This window comes from Rhinatrema bivittatum, chromosome 2 (assembly GCF_901001135.1).
Source record: "Rhinatrema bivittatum chromosome 2, aRhiBiv1.1, whole genome shotgun sequence".
Taxonomy (NCBI): Eukaryota; Metazoa; Chordata; class Amphibia; order Gymnophiona; family Rhinatrematidae; genus Rhinatrema; species Rhinatrema bivittatum.
The window spans coordinates 407,530,016-407,553,154 of record NC_042616.1 but is presented as its reverse complement, the minus strand read 5'-3'; the positions used below and the strand labels follow the sequence as shown (position 1 = coordinate 407,553,154).

General features: G+C 45.0%; 1 protein-coding gene across 1 annotated transcript in view; it reads left to right on the top strand.

Annotated features, from left to right (window-relative positions):
* Window positions 1-8,252: 8,252 nt before the first annotated feature.
* The window catches only part of CSF2RB (colony stimulating factor 2 receptor beta common subunit), a 93,599-nt gene continuing 78,712 nt past the window's right edge, over window positions 8,253-23,139 (top strand). The window contains exons 1-3 of the mRNA XM_029590080.1: window positions 8,253-8,603; window positions 13,713-13,864; window positions 15,115-15,256. Coding sequence (XP_029445940.1) covers window positions 13,777-13,864; window positions 15,115-15,256 — 230 coding nt within the window. The 5' untranslated portion in view covers window positions 8,253-8,603; window positions 13,713-13,776. The remainder of the gene's footprint in view (window positions 8,604-13,712; window positions 13,865-15,114; window positions 15,257-23,139) is intronic.

Here is a 23,139-nt window from a genome sequence, read left to right as displayed (position 1 = left end):
GGATCATTCAAGACTAACTGCCTTATTCAGAGATGGGTGCCCCCCCCCCCCCCCCCCCCCAAATGTTGGACCTTGTTTTGGGATTATAAAGTACTCACCTGGTATCTTCTCATGCAGTTCTGCAGTGGTATCCTGCACTTCACAGAGGTCAAATATGGTTTCCAGGCCCGTGATGGTATACAGTCTTTCCTCCAGCCTTTCCTAGTCATCCAATGAGGATAAGGACCACTACCTCCTGTCTTGCTTTGATGTGCCTGTAGCCTGACTGCATTTTTAGTGCTGGCATTAAAGTTTAGTTTCCTTGATGGTTCTGGGCACCACTCTTCGCCCGGACGACCAGACCCGAGGGGATCGCAGGCCTGCGCAATCGGCGCAAGGAACCCACCGGGGTAAGGCCTAGATTTAAAAACACTCACCCCAGCGGGTCCTCCCGGCCGACCACGCGGCTCCCTCTGCCTCGTTGAGCCTCCTCCGACCGGCAGCTGAGCTCCGCCCGCCGTACTCCCGACCAATCGGAGTTCCTCTTCTTCAGACAGCCAATCAGGCTGTCCCGACCGGCCCATTAAAAACTGCTCCTACCGGCGACGCCTCCTCTTCGCCCGGACGACCAGACCCGAGGGGATCGCAGGCCTGCGCAATCGGCGCAAGGAACCCACCGGGGTAAGGCCTAGATTTAAAAACACTCACCCCAGCGGGTCCTCCCGGCCGACCACGCGGCTCCCTCCGCCTCGTTGAGCCTCCTCCGACCGGCAGCTGAGCTCCGCCCGCCGTACTCCCGACCAATCGGAGTTCCTCTTCTTCAGACAGCCAATCAGGCTGTCCCGACCGGCCCATAAAAAACTGCTCCTACAGGCGCTGCGCGCGTCGTGCTCCTTCGTGCAGACCTGAGTGCAGACGTCTGGAATATCACCATCCATCCTACTATCGCAACAATCCGACATTTGCAGTAAGTACAGAAAAACTCTGACCAACCCGTACTACTGCATGCCCTCCACAAGCAAAATTATATTTATACCTCCATCAACTCTAACCAGCACGTACACCCCAGGGATATCACTTTACTATTCTAACACCACTTCAAAGAAACACATCAAATTCACTCCTAGATAACCTACACTAAACTACTCACAATACCAAACATGACTGTATCATCCATCCCCATCATCTACAATGCCAAGAAATTCACAACAAAAAAACAAGCTACACCACACTCCTTACAAAAAAGACTCATTCCCATCATCATCTCACCCTTAAACCAACTACTTGGCCTCTCACTCTTCACCTTATCACTGTTGAACGCACAATCTCTGACTAAGAAAACTCACATCCTACATGACTACCTTCTGGAAACAAACACGGACCTATTTGCAGTCACCGAAACTTGGTTAAAACCAGAAGACATCGCTACTATCAACCAACTCCCTACGCACGCGTATAACATATTCTCCATTCCTAGACCCAAAAAAAGAGGAGGCGGTCTCCTCCTTGCAGCAAAAAAAACTCTAGGAATGGAGCTAAAAACTACAATATCCTCACACTCCCTAGAATTCGCAGTTTTTAAAGCCGCCCACCTACAAATAGGTCTCATATACGCTACCCCAGGATACCTAGAAAATGATCCTTCACCTCTAATAGAAAATATAACTAAACACATCAATACTGACAATCCAGCGATACTCCTGGGGGACTTTAATCTTCACGTCGATGTAAATCCTCACTCAACGAGCTGTGAAACATTCCTAAATGCACTAAACTTCATGGGTTTCAAACAACTAATCAAAGAACCTACCCACAAAGCAGGTCATACGTTGGACCTCATTTTCATAAACCAAGATCTCTCTCCATCCTCCAACCCCACATGCCTCACAGTTCCCTGGTCAGACCATAAGCTGATCAACACTGTACTAAAAATAAACCTACCTACTCCCCCAAAAAAACAAAATAACACTATCCAATTCAGGAAAATATGCAGCCAGGAGACAATCAACAACAAGCTAACCATTGAACTTAACAAGCTGGACCTCACAAACGCAGACTCAGCCATATTATCCTGGAACAACATCACCAGAAAAGTGGCCGATTCTTCATGCCCTATTATCACCAAAGCCACCAAAGCAAATAAAGACAATAGAAAACCCTGGTACACACCAAAGTTAAAATCTATAAAACAGGAGCTCAGAAAAAAAAGAAGTACTTTGGCGTAAAAACCCAACATCTACTAACCTCACGACATTCAAATCCACAATGCACCTATACAGAACATCCATCCTCCAAGCAAAAAAAGATTTTTACTCACAAAAAATTCACCATTTCATCTTTGACCCCAAAGCGCTTTTTTCACTGGTCTCTTCTCTCACGAAACCTCCATCAACAGCCATACCAGATGATAAAGCGGCAAGCAAAGCGGGAGAACTCGCAACTTACTTCAAGAATAAGATCCCAAACCTTCTAGCGCAGCACAAGAACAACAACAATTCTACGCTAGACACACCACAGATTACCTGCCCATCACAAAAGACATGCCTGAGCGAATTCGAAACCACCTCCTCCTTAGAGATAGAAAACATCCTAAAAAAAATCAAACCTTCCTCACATCCTCAAGATACCATTCCCATCAACCTCCTCATTTCATGCGCCAAAACCATATCCAAACACATTGCACAAATCATCAATTTCTCCCTATCTCAAGGACTAGTTCCCGAATCTCTCAAAATGGCAATCATAAAGCCACTCCTAAAAAAACCTAATCTTTCACCGGATATACCAGCAAACTTTCGCCCAATAGCAAATCTACCATTCATCGCTAAAATATTAGAACGAGTAGCAAATAAACAACTCACAGAATACCTTAACAACAACAGCATTCTCTCTCCAACCCAGTTCGGTTTCCGCCAATCCAGAAGCACAGAAACCCTCCTAATCTCCTTAACGGATTCCATCTTACTGAATCTTGAAAAAAGATGTCCCTGTCTACTCATCCTCTTAGACCTATCAGCAGCATTTGATACGGTCAATCATAACTCATTAATAGATGGTCTTTCAGACATTGGAATTAGAGATACAGCTCTCAACTGGTTTAAATCGTTCCTTAAGAATAGACAATACAAAGTCAAGGTCAACAAGGAAGAATCGCAACCAGTCGCTTGCGACTTGGGAGTCCCACAGGGATCGTCACTCTCACCAACCTTATTCAATATCTACCTCCTCCCACTTTGCCAACTCCTTGTCAACCTAAATCTCAAACACTACCTATACGCAGACGATGTACAGATTCTAATCCCAATCACTGAATCTCTACAAAAAACTCTGGACTTCTGGAATACATGCCTACAAGCCATCTACAACTTACTCGCAAGCCTAAATCTTATTCTTAATCAAAACAAAACTGAATACCTAATCATTTCTCAAGATGGAACATACTCACTTCCCATCACTAACCTCGTTCCTCAACTAACTTTTTCACCACAAGTCAGAAATCTTGGAGTCATACTTGACAACCAAATGAATTATAGAGCTCTCATCAACAATATAGTAAAGGATGGATTCTTCAAATTACAAGTCTTAAAAAGACTTAGACCACTCCTCCATCTCCACGACTTCCGACTGGTTCTACAAGCAATCATTCTCACGAAAATAGATTATTGCAACGCTCTTCTAGTGGGCCTCCCCGCAAACACCTTAAAACCATTACAGATGTTGCAAAACGCTTCGGCAAGGATTCTAACCAAGACTAACAAAAGAGACCACATCTCACCAATCTTAAAAAACCTACATTGGCTGCCTGTCAATTTCAGAATACGCTTCAAAGTGCTCTCAACAATACACAAAGCACTACATAACCTAACACCACTTGAGCTCAAAATCCCTTTACAACTCCACACATCTACTAGACCAGTGAGACAAGCCTACAGAAACAACCTCCAAACTCCACCAATGAAATCAACGTTAAGCAAAAGAGCATTCTCCACAGCTGGTCCCAAACTCTGGAATAGTCTCCCATCAGAACTCAAATCAGTACAATGCCCCATTATTTTAAAAAAAAAACTTAAGACGTGGCTCTTCCATCAAGCTTTTCCATAACATCAGCCTGCTGAATAATATCTGCCAAGGACCCCTCTAGGATATTCTCATTCATCCTACAAGAGAGCTATATAAGAACCTCAATTTATTTTTAACAACCAACAAGAGAATTACACAAGAACTATCCAAGTTCAGCTCTGGAACTTCTTTGAAACCCCAAAGAATACCCCAAAAAATTACACAAGGAATACCAAAAGAATTCTTCCAACAATCTCCAACTCCTTGGCAGTCCAAAACCCAATACCCACCCTCTTGACAGTCCCACGCCATTGTTTAGTGCCTCTACCCACCTTTAGGCTTTGTATATAGTACTTTTTATGTTATCAACCCACATATTATTTCCAAGTTATTTTCTTCCTGTTCCTTGTAAGACATTTACTTGTCACTGTTGTTATTGTTCAAAATGTAAACCGAATTGATCAGTAATTCTGTTACTGGAAAATCGGTATAGAAAAGTTCTAAATAAATAAATAAATAAATGATACTTTGCAGCCATGAACTTCTCTGTTGAATATTTACCAAACAAGATGATGTAATTGTCTAGAATGCATTCTAGTTATTTTGTCATTTTCTTCTTTGCTGTATTTGAGAATCTACAAATGTGTCCTTGGCCCAGCACCACTGGTTCTCTGTCCTGTCAAAGACTGAACCCAGGGGCACATACTATAGAAAAAAAGACGGACCCTACCTGGCTCCCTGTCAGGGGAAGTATAGCTTCAAGGCTCTTTTGCATTAAACCCAGTACAAGTCTCTTTTCCTTCTCTGTAAACAACACGGATAACAGTCACAGTCTTTTGCATCCAAAAATCACACAGAGAAGCAATATGGTTTCTAGATTCTTTACTGATAGTTGATTAAATGATGAAGAATATTTACAGCACTCAAGACCGGTATCAAATAAAATCAAGAAATAAACAAGCAGAAGAAAGATTAATAAATTTGTGACCCTCACGCTTCTAGTAACATCTTTGATTCTGTTTTAAAAGCCAATTCCTTAATTCTTGATCTCCTTCTACTTTCAGTTATTCAGATTGAAAATAGTTCAATCCTTTTTCCTTTTCCCAATTTATCACTTATCTTCTCCGCACTTTAGAATGGCTAGAATAATGTCCCAGTTATGTATCAGAAAGTAAGTCCCAATTCTCATATCTTTCTTGAAGTCTTCTTAAATATTTTGCTCTCCTTAATACTAGTGAGCATTCTCCTCTCATGTGCAGCTCACTTGAGACAGCAGCAAACACAGGCCTTGATTCATCAAAACCTCTTGTCGGAGTGAGAGAGAGAGAGAACACTTCTTTATAAGGCCTTCACAGTCTCTCATTTTCGTGAGACTTTCCTCACTCCAAATGATGTCAAATCTTCACCGAAGTGTACTATGTTGTTCTTACATCTCACTCTGCATGTCAAACTGGCCCCAAAACCCTAAACCACCACCAAAACCTCACCTCGAGTTATTAGCTGGCCCTCCTGTAGTGACATAAATAGTTGAATACTGTGACGGCTTCCCCAGAGGGTCTCTCGCTCTCTCTCATATTAATCCCAATCCCACCCGTTTCAAAAATTTGCATATTCCGTACTGGGACTATCATGTGCATTATACTCTTAACACATTTTGATGAATGACCCTGATAGTTTAGTGCAGTTTTCAACCAAACATCCAAAGCTTCTTTAAAACAACACAGCTTTTAATTTTTGCCCAAAAAGTTTAATATCTATTTTCTCTCTTAGCTCTTTTGGTAGGCTGTTCCATAGATATAGACCAACAAAGGGGAATGAGCACAGCCTTGTTTTCTGCAACCTGTATGCCCTAGAAGATGGAACTGACAATAAATTAGAACCTGCCTACTGAAATACCCGGGCTGGATGATATTTTCTAATTGTATTGGCTAATGAACATTTATCATCCGAATGTAATAATTAGACCAATATCTTAAACTCACTTTGACCAATACCTTAAATTCAGTTTGACACTTAGGGGGTAGCATACAAATTAGGGGGAGGGGAGGAGTCAGGGCGGAGTTGGCAGTGTCTTCGCTGCTGGCGATAATGTTAGTAACATTACCGTCAGCAGTAACGTGCCGAATAGAACCTATTCGGTGTGAAAGCCAGCAGCCAGCGCACCGCCGTGGTGCGAAGGCTGTGGGCTTTCGCAGGCCCGCACCCCCCCCCCCCCCCCGTCCCCCGTTTTCGCAGGATTCATCATTCTGCGAAGAATGATGAATCCTTGCCTTAGTTGGTAACCAATGTAAATTACATAAGACAGGGGTAATATGAGCCAAACCTCTAGCACCCAGTTAACAGCTGTGCTGCTGCATGCTGTATTAGTTGCAAAGACCTCATATATTTCTTTGGGAGTTCCACATACAAGCTATTACAATAAGCCGTTTCTCTTAAAATAATGGCCTGCAAAACTGAACAAAAAAGACTATCAATTCAAAGATTTCATTAGTCTAAGCAATTTATTTATTAGTCAGCAATTGCACAGACCTGAAGCAATATACAAAACCACAATCATAAAATTAGAAGAGATATTTAAAACACAATCATAAGGTTGGAACAGATATTTAAAACAAAACAGCATACAAAATATATATATATATATGCACTCTCTACCTAGCTGCAATCAAGCTAGGTAGAGAGTACATTGTAGAAGTCAACTTCTGTTTTACCTTTCATCACTCCAAATGACAGAAAATCTTCACTGATGTCAACTTTGCTGTTCGTATCTCTGACTGTGTATGTAAAACTGCCCCCCCAAACCTACCCCAAATCTTATCCCAAGTTACTAGTGCCATCTCTTACAGTGGTATAAATAATAAACTCGCATGTTGGTTTCTACACAATCAGTCTCTCTCTATCTCTCTTTTTCTTTCTCTCTCACCTGAATAAATTGGATTTTAGCTGTGTACTTTGATTATCTAACATGTGCACAGCAATGAAATTACCAGTTTTACCAATTAGTCTACCAGTTCGCCCAGTCCATCTGCAGGACATAAAGACCCTCCTGGCTCTTCAGCCTCAAATCCTCCCATTCCACCTGGACTCCCCAGCCAGTCAGTATTTCACTTTTAAAATGTGTACTGTCACATCAGATATAGAGAAGGTGTAAATATATGCATGCAAGCTGCCAATAATACAGGGAGAATACAGGGAGAATAGAATCCAGGGAAATGCAAGGTTCAAACCAGGGAAGTGCAAGGTACAAAACACCCACACAAACAGTAATCACTAAGGGTGTATGTTTTTTTTTAATAGAATTCATCAGTAAAGGATAAGTTACATTTATAGAATGAGTCCTAGACTCAAAACTGCTATAGAATTGACCTGGACATGATAGTGTTCACCCTCATTTAACAACTAACATTGATTAAAAACTATGTTACCGAACCTTATGGCACCTGTGTATACTGATAGATTTTAATAGCATTACTTTTTGTGCTTTACTGTAAACCGTTGTGACGGTACCCACCTTCACGACGGGATAGAAAAAGATTTAAATAAATAAATAAAATAAATAAATAAATAAATAAAATAAATACATGCGTAAATTGCATATAAAATAGGAACTTACTCGCATAAATGTTAGCCCTGACCCAGAAGGACCCTTATCTGCCCCTTTTATACATGTGCAAATTTACTTGTGAACCCTTACGTACGCCCGTATCCTATTTAAACATGTACGTGCTGATTTTTACGTGCGCAGCTTTTGAAAATTCACCTTTATAAAATTGCACACTTGACAAAACATAAGTACAAATGACCAAGACACATGCACAACTTTGCTCCTTCCCTGAAAATTTCTTCCTCTTGAAAATGGAGTCCTTTAAATTTTGCCCTATTCAATTTACAGTCGCTATATGCAAATGTGACCAGCTGGATATTTGCTTTGGATCTCCTGAAAACAGACTTTGCTGTCACAGCCATTGAGGGCTGGAATGTGCCTTCCTTGGCAGAAGGCCACGCTGCCAGCTTTCTGCTTGCCACAGACGTGTCAGCATGAAATACATTTCAACACAAACTGCCAGACCAAGAAACCTAAAAACCTTAAAGTATCATTACCCTTTTCCTCTTATTTTACAGGAACCGGTTGCCTCACCCACAATCTGAGAAATAGGAAGTTTAGATATCAAAACCGGCTAAGATCTCACCGCTGAAAGCAGAAGCCAGCGCAGGGCAAAGAGACTGTATGCCCATGTGACAGGTGCTTGGAAGACAGGAGAAAGGCGATGTTAAACAGCCTGTGTGCTCATCAGCCAAAAACAAAATCTTGGTGCACAGGCAGCACCTCCCCTCCCCTCACTTACTGGACTGGCATTTTTTTTTTTTTTTTTACGGTGGACTGAATTGTGCCTCTGGCAGACGCAGCCCTTACGTCCAGACAAGTACAGAACGCGCATGGTGTGGTGCAATAGTTGGGTCCGTGCAGGTAGGCACTTTCTGTGAAGTAGTAGTCCAGCACCAAGATGGTTTCTGCTGTCTGCCTGCTGAGGCGACCTTGTTGACCCCAACAACAGCTGGCCCAGGTAAGGAACCTATGGTAAGATGCTCAAGAAATGACTGGTTAACCACAAGTCTGCTACTCTGCTGGACTGCTATAAAGCAACTTAGATAATGAACATTATGGGCTTTATTGCAGAAAGCGTTCCACCCCCACCAGGCAGAGAATGAGAGAATCAGGCCCCCACATCTGTCCGCTATGTTTTCCACTTTATTATTTGTCTTAATAAACTTAGTAGTGAGCGGAGTGACACTGGTCGGCTTGAATGTTTCCCACTTTTGCCACCTTTCTATTGTGCCTTGCTCTCAGGCAGGATACCCTCACCCTTTGCAGTACATCAGAAGTGCACCTTCATTCGGATCCTTTTAGGCTGGCTGGCCATGCATGGGACTGCCCCAAACCTCCAAAGGGCAGGGAGGGAGCCAAGAAAAGGCGGCTGCTATAGGAAACAAAGTAAAGTGGAGCAAAATGCAGTCAAAGGAGGTAAAGTGACTAACCAGAGGGGACATTCCTGAGTCAGTGGCAAAGTGAGGATTAGAACTCAGTTAAGCGCCAGAGCGCGGTCATTGCAAAGTTTTGAAATCACCAAGGAGTGCCATTTAAAGATAATTTCTGGGCATAAACCTACAATGCTCGACCTTATCTTTTCTTTCATAGAGCGAGGGCTCCCAGTATTACCGAGTTTCTTTTCTATGATTTTTCTTCTGTATTTAGCCACATTTATTTTTAAATACAAACATCTTTGCTTTGCATTGTGTAATAACCTGATTCAAAAGCTTTCAATTTTCCTCATTTGTTTTTATCTTTATTTTGGCTGTTTGGTGCAGATGTGAGGGCTGGTTATCCTCCAGGGAAATGTTGGGCCAAACAGGAAAAAGTGCCTTAGATCTGTTTAAAGTTGCTCATACCGATGCGTGTGGAAAGACCATGATGTTGGTCACTGAAAAATATATCAACTCTCCAGTCCCAACCCCTCCCGCAGTCCCTCAAGCCCTGCTTTCCTGCCACCCAGCAGCTGCAGAAGAAAGCACACCTCCTTCCTGCCCGGCCAAGGCCAAGATCCAAAATGGCACGGCTGACCTCATGCACACCTTTTGCCCCGTGAACATGGAGGTCAGCCGGTGCCTTTTTGGAGTTTGATCTCAGTGGGGCAGGAGGGAGGTACAGTATGCACTTGCCCGGCCCTGCCTTCATTTCCAGGACTTTGGAAGTGATGAGTGGGAGCAGTATCTGTTGGGGGAGGGAGAGTGAGAAGGAGGGAGAGTGTGAAACACTGGAGGTTCCTTGAAATTTGAGTTGGAGGGTGTTCAGGTCACCAGAAGCCCTTTGTACCGGTGATGAAGTGGGCAAGATAGGGGCATGATAGCCTCTCTGTACTTAGCTTGGAGGGGAGGGAAGATGGTGACCTGCCATCATGGGGATGAATTAAATCTGACTTGCTAACCAGCCCTTTCACTCTGAGGAGCTTAGAATGGGGGATTTTGAGATGCAGAGATTAGCATTTACAATTGTGCTGTATACTCGCTTAGGAGACTGCATTATAGTGAGTTCACAAAAATAAAAAAATTGTGCATCGGACATTAAAGGAGTAATTTTCTAACTGCCCACTTTGATGCAAAGTGCACAAGTACTTTGCCCCAGGTTTCAAAGCGAAAGTACATGAATGCTTTTGCTTTAAAAATTCTGCCAGGAAAAAAACTACCTGTTCACATTCACACCTGCTAATTCGTGCGGGTAGATTTTCCAAGAACAAATACGCACATGCACTTGAAAATTCAAAAGCATGTGTATCCGTGCCAGTCTCTCTCTCACTCTCAAATTGTGTTACGGCCATTTCGGGCATATCGCACAGCTTAATGCCTGCTAAAAAGGTGTAGTTATTTCTGGTGTGCGATAATGCCTCTCATTTTCATTAACCCCCTCCCCAATCCCGCCCTTTTGAATAAATTTGCATTCGCACCACGCACTGCATGTTTTAACGCCACAACGCACTTTGATTAATGACCCTGTTTGTTTCTTTTTGATTAGTTAGTGGTATCGTTTTGTGAAAAGGATATATGTTTTATTGTATGTTTTAGTTTGTTTTTGTATGTGGGATGTGTTCTTTGATTATGTATGTTCTTATGTCTTTTGCCATGCACAGTTGAGTGGAATATATATGTTTTAAAATAAATAAAATATTGAGGGAGAACCAGTTGGGGGGGAGTCTTCTTGGGTAAGTAAAAGGTGGTGCTCAAAAGAGGAAAGGGCTCTTTGGATTTTCTTTTGGAGTGGAGAGCTCTCACAGCTACTTGATAGGAAGCTGGTCTAGTTAGTACAGCCAGGCCAAGCCATGGGAGGCCACTGAACCATTAGTTACTGGGCTCCTGCTATGTGTCCAATGGCAGGCTAGGAGGTTTATGGATCACAACAGGCTTCTAGAAATCCAGGGCTGACTTTAAGTATTGGGCAGCAGAGGCAATGGGAGTTCTCCTCCCCCAATTGCCCCCCTCTCCCAATGTGCTTCCCCTCAATTGCACCTCACCTTGGAGGCGCTCCTGCTGTCCTCTATACAGATGCCAGTATGACCAACAGCAGCAGCTTTGGGAAAGGAAATTCAATGCGGGGCCTATCAGCCTTTCTATGGGCAGAGGTCCTGTGGTGACCTGCCCCTCAGGTGGTTTCCTTTCCCAAAGTTGCTGCTGTTTTTGGACCAGTGCCAACAGATCAGTGGTGCAGCTGCAGACCTGGATTGGTGGCGTGGCAGCGGTGTTGGTGCTCCAGTACATATGGAGATTTGGCACTGGAGGTAGTTGCTTCCATTGCCTATGCCTAAATCTGGGCCGGTGGAAAGCCTCAGGAAAGTGAGTGGACTATCCGATGGGGCTATGACTGAGAAGAATTCTGTGTGGGGGTGTAAGTAAGTACTGAATATTGTCTGTTTGAAGGAGGAATCGGAAGCATTTTTTGATACTATGTGATCCCAGTAAAGATTTGAAGGAAGTGTGTTTTGTTGTTGTTCATGATTTTGCTGCTAAATTAGTGCTGAAGTTCCTGTGAAGCCTGATTATGTCAGTGAATTTTTTAATTTTTCTGACTGCTGGAAACCCTAGATTTTGACAATAAATGTTTTGTTTTTTAAAGATACCGTTTCAGTGAGACCCTCTGTCATAGATTGCTGCCTAAGTACTGTACAACCTACTGACAGTTGCTGAAAAAGACAGCTCAGAGGCAGTCACTTGAAGTAAATGCAACTTTAGGGATGTGAATTGTTTTTTGACGATTTAAAAAAATCGTTAGATATTTTTTAAATCGTCAAAAATCGTTAGAGTCGCGATACAATAGAAATTCCCCCGATTTATCGTGAATAATCGTAAATCGGGGGAAGGCGGGAAAACCGGCACACCAAAACAACCCCTAAACCCACCCCGACCGTTTAAAATAAATCCCCCACCCTCCCGAACCCCCCCAAAATGTTTTAAATTACCTGGTGGTCCAGTGGGGGGGTCCCGGCACGATCTCCCGCTCTCGGGCCATCGGCGCCATTTTGGCTGCCACTAATATGAATGGCGCCGATGGCCCGATAAAAAAAACAAACCACTCGACCCTTTAAAATGACCCCCTTGACCCCCCCAAAACCTTCTAAAATTACCTGGTGGTCCAGTGGGGGAGCGATCTCCCGCTCTCGGGCCATCAGCTGCATTAATAAAAATGGCGCTGATGGCCCTTTGCCCTTACCCTGTGACAGGGCAAAGGTAGCGCTGGCGCCATTTTGAATATTGGCAATACGGCCTGAGTGCAGGAGATCGCTCCCGGACCCCCGCTGGACCCCCAGGGACTTTTGGCCACCTTGGGGGGGCCTCCTGACCCCCACAAGACTTGCCAAAAGTCCAGTGGGGGTCCGGGAGCGACCTCCTGCACTCGGGCCGTATTGCCAGTATTCAAAATGGCGCCGGCGCTACCTTTGCCCTCATAGTGATCAACGGCCTGAGAGCCGTTGATCACTCCCCGCGCTCCCGCTGGACCACCAGGTAATTTTAAAACCTTTTTTGGGGGTTCGGGAGGGTGTTTTGATTATCGGATCGGGCGCAGCCGATAATTAGAACTCAAATCGGGCTGGGCGATAAAAATTTTAAGATTTGGATCGGAACCGGAACCGATCAGATTCCGGTTCCGATTCACATCTCTATGCAACTTTATGCCAGACATCCGTGTTCACTTCATACTTGAAAGCTTCTCAGTTCCTTCTCTAAGACAACAGTATCACCTCAGTAAGGTACATGACAATTAGCTGTAGGCTAGCACAGTTCTCCAGGACCAAATATATTGTAACTTAGTTTATACCTTTTGCAGATTTAAAACTCCAACCAAAGGGCTTTGGGCTTCTGTGCTTCTGGGGACTCTTCCTGGAAGTCCTCACCCTCTCGGTTTTAAAACTGTTTTTTCTGGCTTAAGAGCCTTGCTGATGCACTTGCAACCCTAATTAGCCTTAGCTGTGTCTACCAATTAGTAACATACCTTGATCCCATTTAATTACCAGCCAAAGGTCTGAAAACTACACTTCCCATCAACCCAGTGTTTCCTGTTCCTTTTGGCTTTCCAATATCCTGGCCAATCCATATTTACTTTTTATTTTACCCTTTGAATCAGTGTTCCCCCTGGACCTCCCATCAGAGCCTACTGAAGTCTCTACCTGTCCTGTCTCTCCAGGCTATTTCATCACACCCTCCTTTATCACAAGATGTGGATTCAAGAGAGGTATCTGTCAATCCTTGGTATCTGTCAATCCTTTTGTGGAGTTTTCCCTATGTAGTTTGAGAAATGGTACCCTGTGCCAAGCCCACTGCTCCAGCTGCTAGACCAGTGTTTTGATTTGACTCCCACAGTGACTGGTGCTTAGCTCCCAAACAGACATCAGACGCTGGAGGTTACAAAAGAGGCTTACAAAAGCCTTGAGAGTGAGTGGAAATGTATCTGCTAATATACTCCGGTATTATAGACAAACATCTAGAGACATACTTTGGGAATGTTTCCAGTGTGTCCAAAGGTAATTTTTTTTTTTAATTTCAGATTCTGCTCTTCCACTCCCTCCTTCCTACCCCCTTCCCAAGAAAATGTATATATACAGAATAACAGAATCTCTCTTTCCTTACAGAAAGGTCCACTGATGTGTGAATTTAATCAGTTTAATGCTGGGATAAAATTAATATGACCTGAAGATGACAGGGGCTAGGAGAACATTATACAGACAAGTGATGCCACTGGGCTTGATTGCATGGTTGGCTTTTGGTGCTGGAGAGATTCAAGGTTGGTTTACAGTGTTGCTTCTATTTTATGTTCCTCTATTTTATGTCTCTTCATCTTCTCTTTCCTTAAGTTCCCTTTGTCTCCTCCTCTCGTCTTCTTTCATTGCTTAGTTTTGCTCCTTCTGTCTCATCCCCTCTCCTTTCCACTCCTCTTCTTCCAACTCAGTTCTGATGTGCAACATTTTTGTAAAACATTCAACAAATACCTAAATTCACTTTCTTGTGATGTTCTCAGGGGTTTCAAAGTCAAATGTTCTCAGGGGTTTCAAAGTCAATCAACTCAACCTCAAGAGATTTATTAATAATACCACTAAAGAAGGCTTCTTTAAATTGCAAGTCCTAAAAAGACTCAGACCTCTTCTACACTTCCAAGACTATCGTTCAGTTCTACACAATCATTTTCTCAAAAATCGACTATTGCAATTCCCTTCTACTCGGACTCCCAGCTAACACCATAAAACCCCTACAAATGCTCCAAAACGCCACAGCCAGGATTCTAACTAAAACCAACAAAAGAGACCATATCACCCCCATTTTGAGAAACCTACACTGGCTCCCAATCAAGTATAGAATCACTTACAAAATCCTTACTATCATTCACAAATCAATCCACAAGCTCATCCCACTGGAGCTCAACATCCCTTTTCGACTACATATTCCCGATAGACCAGTGAGAACAGCTTACAGGAATACCCTCCTTGCCCCATCCATCAAATCCTCTTTAAACAAACAAACTTTATCCAAAGCGGGCCCCGAGAAATGGAACTCATTACCCCCCAAACTCCAACAGGAACAATGCCTGATCACCTTCAAAAAGAGACTCAAAACTTGGCTGTTCGAGCAAGCTTTCAATCTATACCAATAATCTCCCACTAATCACGCCCTTTCCATCTTAAAATGGCTCTCTCAGATTATAACCATATTGTAATCCCAGATATCATTCTTACATGCAGCCCTCTCAAACCACAGTTCTTCCAGATTGAACCATGTTTAGCTATTGTCTTGCTTGTTACTTGTTTAGCTATTGTTGAGCTTGTTACACATAAATATCATACTATTTTGTTTATGGTAATACCTCTCGCTTGCTGATCCTAGTTAATTTTCCTTGTTCTATGTAACCACATTCTTACATGCCTGTTAATGTTAAAATGTAAACGGAATTGATTTGTAGCTTTGCTACAAGAATTTCGGTATATAAAAATGCTAAATAAATAAAATAAATGATATTCATGTGTTATTTTCTTACTTCAGGCACCCCACTGTTGGGCAGTTTGGAATGTTACAATGACTACAAGACTTATGTAGCCTGCACATATAAGGAGAGTGTACTAGCACGGAACTTCCTAAAGATGAATTTGAATCTCTGGGCCAATTACACCAATACTGGAGATTGGTAGGTGCAAATATTTTATGTTCTAGTGACACAGTAACATAGTAAGTGATAGATGATAAATACCAAAATGGCCCAGTCTTCCCAGTTGAGATTTGGCCACTTTCACTAGGATGTGCATATATGTAAATTCTCATCTGAAACAGATTACCAACTCCCATTCAGACTGTTTGTCCAACTAAGGGCTTGATTCATCGAACTATCGCATGAGATAGTTAGAGGGGCGTGTTTTATGGTAATAGCGCACTTTGCGATAAATAAGCTATCTTAGCACTTCGCAGAGGTATTCCCGCAGAGTGCGATAACTTTTCACACTTTGCGGTAAATGTCACAATCGTTGTAATTCCTACCTATAACCTATGGACTCTCTACCTGGGTAACATCAAGCTAGGTTGAGAGAACACTGTACAAATCTTATCTTTGGGTGAGTTTCCTCACTCTGAAGGACATCAAATCTTCACAAGAGTGCACCGTTCTATTCGTACGTCTCACTCTGAATGTCAAAGTGGCCCCTAACCCCTACACTAATACCTACCTAAACCTCACCTCGAGTAACTAGGTGGGCCTCATATTGAGGTATAAATACCTAACTACTAGAAGGGCCTTATAGCTAGTCTCTCTCTTTCTTTCTTTCTCTCTCTCTCTCTCTCTCTCTCCTCCCCCCCTAATGGTGGTAGGTAGCTTAAAAGTTAGCAAGATAAGTTGGAGGCATTCTGAAGGTGTGCTGGGGCAGATAATTTAGCCTGATAACTTATCCCCCTGGTCATTCTGAAGAGCAAACCTAAAGTTGTTTGCATAGATTTATCCAGCTAACTAGAATTTTATCTGGCTATATTCAGCGAACCAACTAATCAGCAGCGCTCAGCTGAATATCCAAGACACTTGATCCATCTAACTGTAGTAGGATAAATAGTGCATTCACCATACTGCTGAATACTGACCTACATGAATTTACTTCATCCAGTTCCTACCACTTTTTTCCACATCTGTCCCAAGAATGCCCAAAATCTGTTACAGTGATGGCCTCTACCACTACTGCTTTGAGGCCAATTTATGGCTTGCCATCTTCCATTTTACCTCTTTACAAAACCAATGCATAAACCAACACCAGGCCCCCTTCTATGTCTTTCTACCAAGCTTTGCTAAAAGTATCTGTCTCATGAAGTTAGTTTCTAAATTTTGAATTTTTTTCTGTGTAATTCTCTGTGAAGGGGAAATAGCATAGTTTGAGCTTTCTTAGCTGCAGAAAGCCAGCTCTGCTTTAACTAGGATCAATGACAGTATACTATAATCTTTAAAGCAGTGATTCTCAACTGGTGTGTCACCAAGCACCAGCAGGTGTGTCGTGGCTCCCAGTGTCCCAGTTGAGCTTCCCTCCTTCCTTTTTCTCTCCCCCAATGGGCCAATAGGAAGCCTAGTCCCTTCTTCCTGCCCCATGGGCAAATCGGAATCCTTCTCCCTTTCTTCTGCCCCCATGGGCCGATGGGAAGCCTCCTCCCTTCATCCCGCCCCCACTGGTCAATGGGAAGCCTCCCTTCTTCCTACCCCTACAGACCAATCTGAAGCCTCCTCCCTTCTTTCTGCCAGAGGGAGTAGGAAGAAGGCTGGAAGCCTCTGATAAGCCAATGGGGCAGGAAAAAGGGGGCATCCCATAGCCCATGGCAGAAGTAGAATGTTACGGTCCCGGTCGCGAGTGCCACGTCCAGGCCCTTACCTTCAGCTCCCTGGCCTCATTGCCGCTTCCCATGGCTCAGCTCTCGGCTCCATTGGCGGCGTCCCCGCGGGGGCAATGCCGCCGAAGACTCCCGGAAGGACGCCCTGCTACTAGGCACGCGCGTGCGCAACTTGGGCGCTTTTCTAGGCCCGTTCCCGCCTTTGGATGCTCCGCCCAGTTCCTGACGTCAGACACCGCGGCCTAGATAAGCCGGCCGCGGACGTTCTGACTTTGCCTTGCAACGGGGTTACCTCTGGTTCCCAGTTACTTCGTGCCCCGAAGTGGGTGTTCTGTCTTGTACCCGCTCCGTTCCTGCTTGCTACAGTACCTGCCTGGTTCCTGCCTGCTTGCTACAGTGCCTGTTTGGTGCTTGCCTGCCTACCTGCTACAGTTCTGCCTGGTTCCAGTACCCGAATCTTGCTACAGTTCCTGCCCGGTTCCAGTACCAGAGTCCAGCAACTGTTCTTGCCTGGTCCCAGTTCCCGAGCCCTGCTACTGTTTCTGTCTGGTTCCAGTTCTCCAGCCTGCTTGTTCCTGTCCCAGAGACTCTACTCACCTAAGTCCCAGTGGCCGGGCCACTACGTGCTCCTCCTGGGGGGGCTTCGGTCTCCAAGGGTGAAATCACCTAAGTCCCAGCGGCTGGGCTCCTACGGGCTTCCACCCGGGGGAGTTCCAGTCTCCAGGGTGAAGAGCTTTGTCTACAGCCTGCTTGACATCTGCTTGACATCTGCCTCCCGACCTGCCTACCTACTGAGACATTAGAACATCTTTCCCAGTCTCCATAACAGATTGCAAGGCGACGGACTCGGCGAATGTGCCTGGTCCCTTGGATCTTCAAGGGTTGGCCCAACAACTGCAGTACCAGCAGCAGTACCTCGATGTCCTTACTGGCTCTGTAAGGGAGTTGACTGCCCGTTTGGATGCTAAGATCCCGCCTGCTGCAGAAGTAGCCTCCGAGGGAAGAGCTTCTTCAGTGACCCAGCTACCCGCACCATCTCGCTATGCTGGAGATAATAGGACTTGCTGCGGCTTTCTGAACCAATATTTCATACGGTTCTCTTTGTTGCCACGGCAGTTCCCCACAGATTTGGTGAAGGTAGCTTATATCCTGTCTCTGCTTGACGGGAAGGCCTTGATTTGGGCCTCTCCCCTTTGCGAAAGGAATGATTCCTCACTAGTGGACTTACAACAGTTCATTTCGAACTTCCAATAGGCTTTTGATGAGCCAGCCCGAGTAGCTACGGCTACATCTGAGCTCTTGCAGCTTCGTCAGGGGATGCGCTCTCTAGCCGTCTACGCTATAGAGTTCCGGACCTTACCCCAGGAAGTGGGTTGCCAAGATGGTAGTCTTAAGGCCATCTTTCTGGAGGGTCTATCTAGACGAATTAAGGATGAAATTGCAGCTAGAGACCTGCCGGAGGACCTCAGCGCCTTGGTAGAGATGGCTGCTCGCATAGACCGCCACCTGCAACAGAGGGCTAAGGAGCAATGTTCATCCCGATCCAGTCCAGTTCGTGCCAGACCTGTGTCTTCTCCGAAGGCTTCCAGTCCAGACATCCCTACCTGCGAACCAATGCAGCTGGGGCGTGCCCTGCTCTCCGCTGAGGAGAGACAACATCGTCACTTGTTGCGATTATGCTTGTATTGTGGCCAGAAGGGCCATTACTTGGCACGCTGCCAGGAGCGTGCGGAAAACGCCAAAGCCTAGGAGGTCAAGAGGAGCTCCTCCTAGGTTGTTCTACTGCTTCTCAATGTACTGTGCCTATTACCCTTGAGTACCCCGGAGGGTCAATTGAGACCATTGCCTTTCTGGACTCAGGAGCAGGGGGTAATTTTATCCTGCAGGACCTAGTCTCTCAGCTACAGATTCCTACACAGAGGCGGAAGGTTCCCTTGCAAATTACCTCTATTCAAGGAACGCTCCTTCCAGGACCCATCGTGATGACCACAGCACCCGTCACTGTCCGCACCGGGGTCATCCATTTGGAGGAGATAGCCGTCCACTCCATGGTGCTAGGGTTGCCATGGCTGCAGAAGCACTCGCCCATGATCCAGTGGGATACTCTACAGATTGTCAAGTGGAGCCCCTATTGTCTCGCGAATTGCATGAAGGTGCCTAAAGTTCCAAGACTTCCCTTGATGCACTCGGCTCTCAGTCTGCCAGCACCTTATGAGGACTTTACAGACGTCTTTTCGAAGACCAAGGCGGAGATCCTTCCGCAGCACCGTCCGTATGACTGTGCCATAGACCTGCTACCCGGAACTATGCCTCCTTGAGGAAGGGTATATCCCCTGTCGCTTCCTGAAACCCGGGCCATGTCGAGTACATTTCTGGAAACCTGGCCAAGGGGTTTATTAGCCCATCCAAATCGCCTGCAGGAGCACGGCCTGTATGCAAAGCTAGAGAAGTGTAGTTTTGAAAGGACCGCACTGCCTTTCCTGGGCTATATTGTCTCTGTGGCAGGCTTCCAAATGGATCCCGAGAAGGTGGCCGCTATCAAGAACTGGCCTAGGCCAAGAGGCCTTAAAGCATTGCAACGCTTCCTCGGCTTTGCTAATTTCTACAGACATTTCATTCCCAACTACTCCCGCATTGTGGCCCCTTTGACAGCCCTCACTCGGAAGGGAGCCAAAGCGGTGGATTGGCCTGAGACTGCCTGCCAAGCTTTCGAGAAGCTTAAAGATTCCTTTCTGCTTGACACCTGCCTTCGCCATCCTGACCCTACTCGGCCTTTTGTGGTGGAAGTCGATGCTTCCAACGTGGCCGTAGGGGCAGTCCTTAGCCAGTACTCCGATTCTGGGCAATTGTTGCCATGTTCGTATTTCTCAAGGAGATTCTCACCGGTGTGCAACTACAGTATAGGCAATAAAGAGTTGCTGGCCGTGAAACTCGCAAAATGGCGCCGGCCATACAGCAACACGATTCGACTGCAGGAGGTCGTTCCAGACCCCCGCTGGACTTTTGGCAAGTCTTGTGGGGGTCAGGAGGCCCCCCCAAGCTGGCCAAAAGTCCCTGGGGGTCCAGCGGGGGTATGGAACGACCTCCTGCAGTCGAATCGTTTTTCCGTACGGAAAAACGATTCGCAGTAGGAGATCGTTCCGGACCCCTGCTGGACTTTTGGCAAGTCTTGTGGGGGTCAGGAGGCCCCCCAAGCTGGCCAAAAGTCCCTGGGGGTCCAGCGGGGGTCCGGGAGCGATCTCCTACGCTCCTGCCGTCGGGGGACAAAAAAAACAAAATGGCGCCGGCGCTACCTTTGCCCTGTCATATGACAGGTCAAAGGTAGCGCCGGCGCCATTTCTATAATGCACAGAGGTCCGGACCCCAGGTAATTTAAGGCATTTTGGGGGGGTTCGGGAGGATGGGGGATTTATTTTAAAGGGTCGGGGTGGGTTTTAGGGTTGTTTTAGTGTGCCGGTTTTTCCGCCCTCCCCCTTCCCCTCCCCCTTCCCCCGATTTACGATTTTTTGACGATAAATCGGGGGAATTGTTATTGTATCGCGGCTCTAACGATTTTTGACGATTTAAAATATATCGGACGATATTTTAAATCGTCAAAAAATGATTCACATCCTTATTCACAATATCTGTGTATGCGATAGCTTCTGAGATAGAGAAGAGTAGTGAAGGGTTTTAGGAACATGGGCCCTCAAGGAGCGAGTACCGGTTCCTATCTGCAATATGCAATAGTAGTTCACAAAGTTATGGATATGCAATAGCTTCTGAAGACAGAAGAGAGTCTTCGGAGGGTTTTAGGAACATAGGCCCTCGTGGAGCGAGTGCCGGTTCCTATCTGCAGTCTGCAATCATAACTCACAATCTCCGTACCTGCGATAGCATCTTAGACAGAAGAGAATCTTCAGTGTTCTAGGAACATAGGCCCTTGAGGAGCGAGTGCCGGTTCCTATCCGCAATCTGAATAGAAACTCACAGTGTTCACATCTGCAATCGCTCCAAGGCAATAGGGAGTCTTCTGAGTGTTCCGGGTCGTAGGCCTCCGAGGAGCGGGTACCGGATCCCGTAGTAGCAATCTGAAAACAAGAAGAGAGAGAGCGGGGCCCCTGAGGAGCGGGTGCCCCTGGTAAGTTTGTGGAGGCAGAGCAGCGGAGAATGAAGCGGGTAGAGATAATCCCCGCCTAACTCCTTGCTAACTCGATTCGTAAGCGCAAGCAAAGACCTAAGTTGGAAGTGGATGACGTCACTACGGGGGGACACCCCCGAGGTTTGTGCCCTTGCTGGTACAAACTCCGGAGTGTGCGCACATGCGCGCCCTACGTCATCGGGAACATGGCGGACCCGCAGCGTCAAGCCAGCCCGGGGGCTCCAGGAGAAGAGGTGAGGAGAAGCCGCAGCAGCATCTGTCCGTCAACCCTGAAGGGAATCGCCACAGAGGTAGAGAGGGTGGAGCGAGGGCAAGAGCAGGCACAAACGCAACAGAGAGACTGAGACTGGTCAGGGAGGTGACTGGTGTGTGAGAGACAGAGACTGTCAGGGAGATGACTGATGTGTGTGTGTGAGAGACAGAGACTAGTCAGGGAGGTGACTGGTTGTGTGTGTGTGTGTCTGTGTGTGTATGTGTGTGAGAGAGAGACGGACTGGTCAGGGAGGTGACTGGGTTGTGTGAGACAGAGACTGGTCATGGGGTCTAATTGGGGTATGTATGTGTGTGTGAGACTGGTTATGGACCTTAAGGAAGAGGACCATGAGGACAGATCTTCATCATCCACTGCTGCTTCTGGTGTCTGCTATTGCCCTGCAAGGGAAAGGAGTTAGAGAGTTGCTGGAGAGGGTAAGTAAAGGTAGCTTTTTAAGTTTATTTTTCTTGATTGATTACCATTTTAATTATTGGGTATTATGTGATGTCTGCTGTTTTCAAATATCTTATTGGTATTTGGACAATTTTTAATAATTTTTATGAGTTTTTAATTGTTGGATGTTATTCCATTCATCAGTTCTTTTGTAATATTTATTAGTATAGCTTTAGAATTATTTCTGTGTGGGGATCTTCTATAGGAGCTTGGCTTATTTTGTTTTCTTAATAGGAGGTGTATTTAAGTTTAGGGCCCAGTATAATATTTGCAGTTTGGCCTTTCATAAGTTGGGTTGTTACTGTTTTGAGTGCATTCCATAATGCACATGTAATTTTGTGTGGCTTAGTTTGTGTGCATTATTGCAGATCCCGGGACTATGTTAGGTGCTATATTTCTCTTTCCATTTCTCCAAATTCGCATTGTATGTAGAGTGGCTTTATTGGGTTTCCATTCCAGTTTCTGTCTCCATATTTATAATTTTAGGTCTTTCTGTAATTAGTGAAGGTCAAGTCTGTGTGTGTGACCAAGGTGAGGTATTTTATTAGCATGTAGGCATTTGTATCAGTCTTATTTGTTGTGTTTTCTCAATAGGACATGCATTAGTGGTAACTTTTCATAAGAAGGGCTACTGAGCCTAGTAGAAGAGAGAGTTTGTTTTGCTTTTACTGAGATGTCATCAGAACCAAGATATATTTTTTGAATGGTGAGTTGTACGGGTAATGCCCTAGTTCTGCTCTGCACCCATGTTAGAGGTTGCAGGGGTTCTGTGGATGCAGAATGTACATTTAGCCCATGATGGTCACATGTTCAGTGTGTCATGCATGTGAGAACCATCTATCAGGTGTGTTCTGACCGAAAAAGGTTGAGAACCACTGCTTTAAACCACAGGTCAACCTACAGAGTTTTGTGAGGCTCTCAGAAGGTTCCTTCCATCTAAATATCTCATAGCCCCAAAGTCAAAATGGTCAGAATTATTTTTTTACATATGCATTATAGTGTTCTCATGATTATATATATGCTGGAGTTTTGGGTTGTCTTGGATAGGTCGCTCCGTAACCTCCATCTCAGCTCAGTTAACAAACAAAAATTGCTTTTCTGCTCAGTTACTCTGTGGGGAAAATATGAAGCTTGGGTTGTGTCTTTTCAGTAGCTGCTAAGTCTGGTCTAACTCAGTCAGCACATTGCCTGCTGGTTTCACTAACAGAAAAATCACATCAGAAATTTTGTACTCTGTTTTCACTGTGCAGGAAACGAGTGTATAATACTGAATTAAAAGAGTAAGTTTCAGAAATATCAGCTAAATGTCAAAGAGCAGCCAAAAACAGGAAACACTGGTAAACAAATTTCTGAGAATATTTTGATT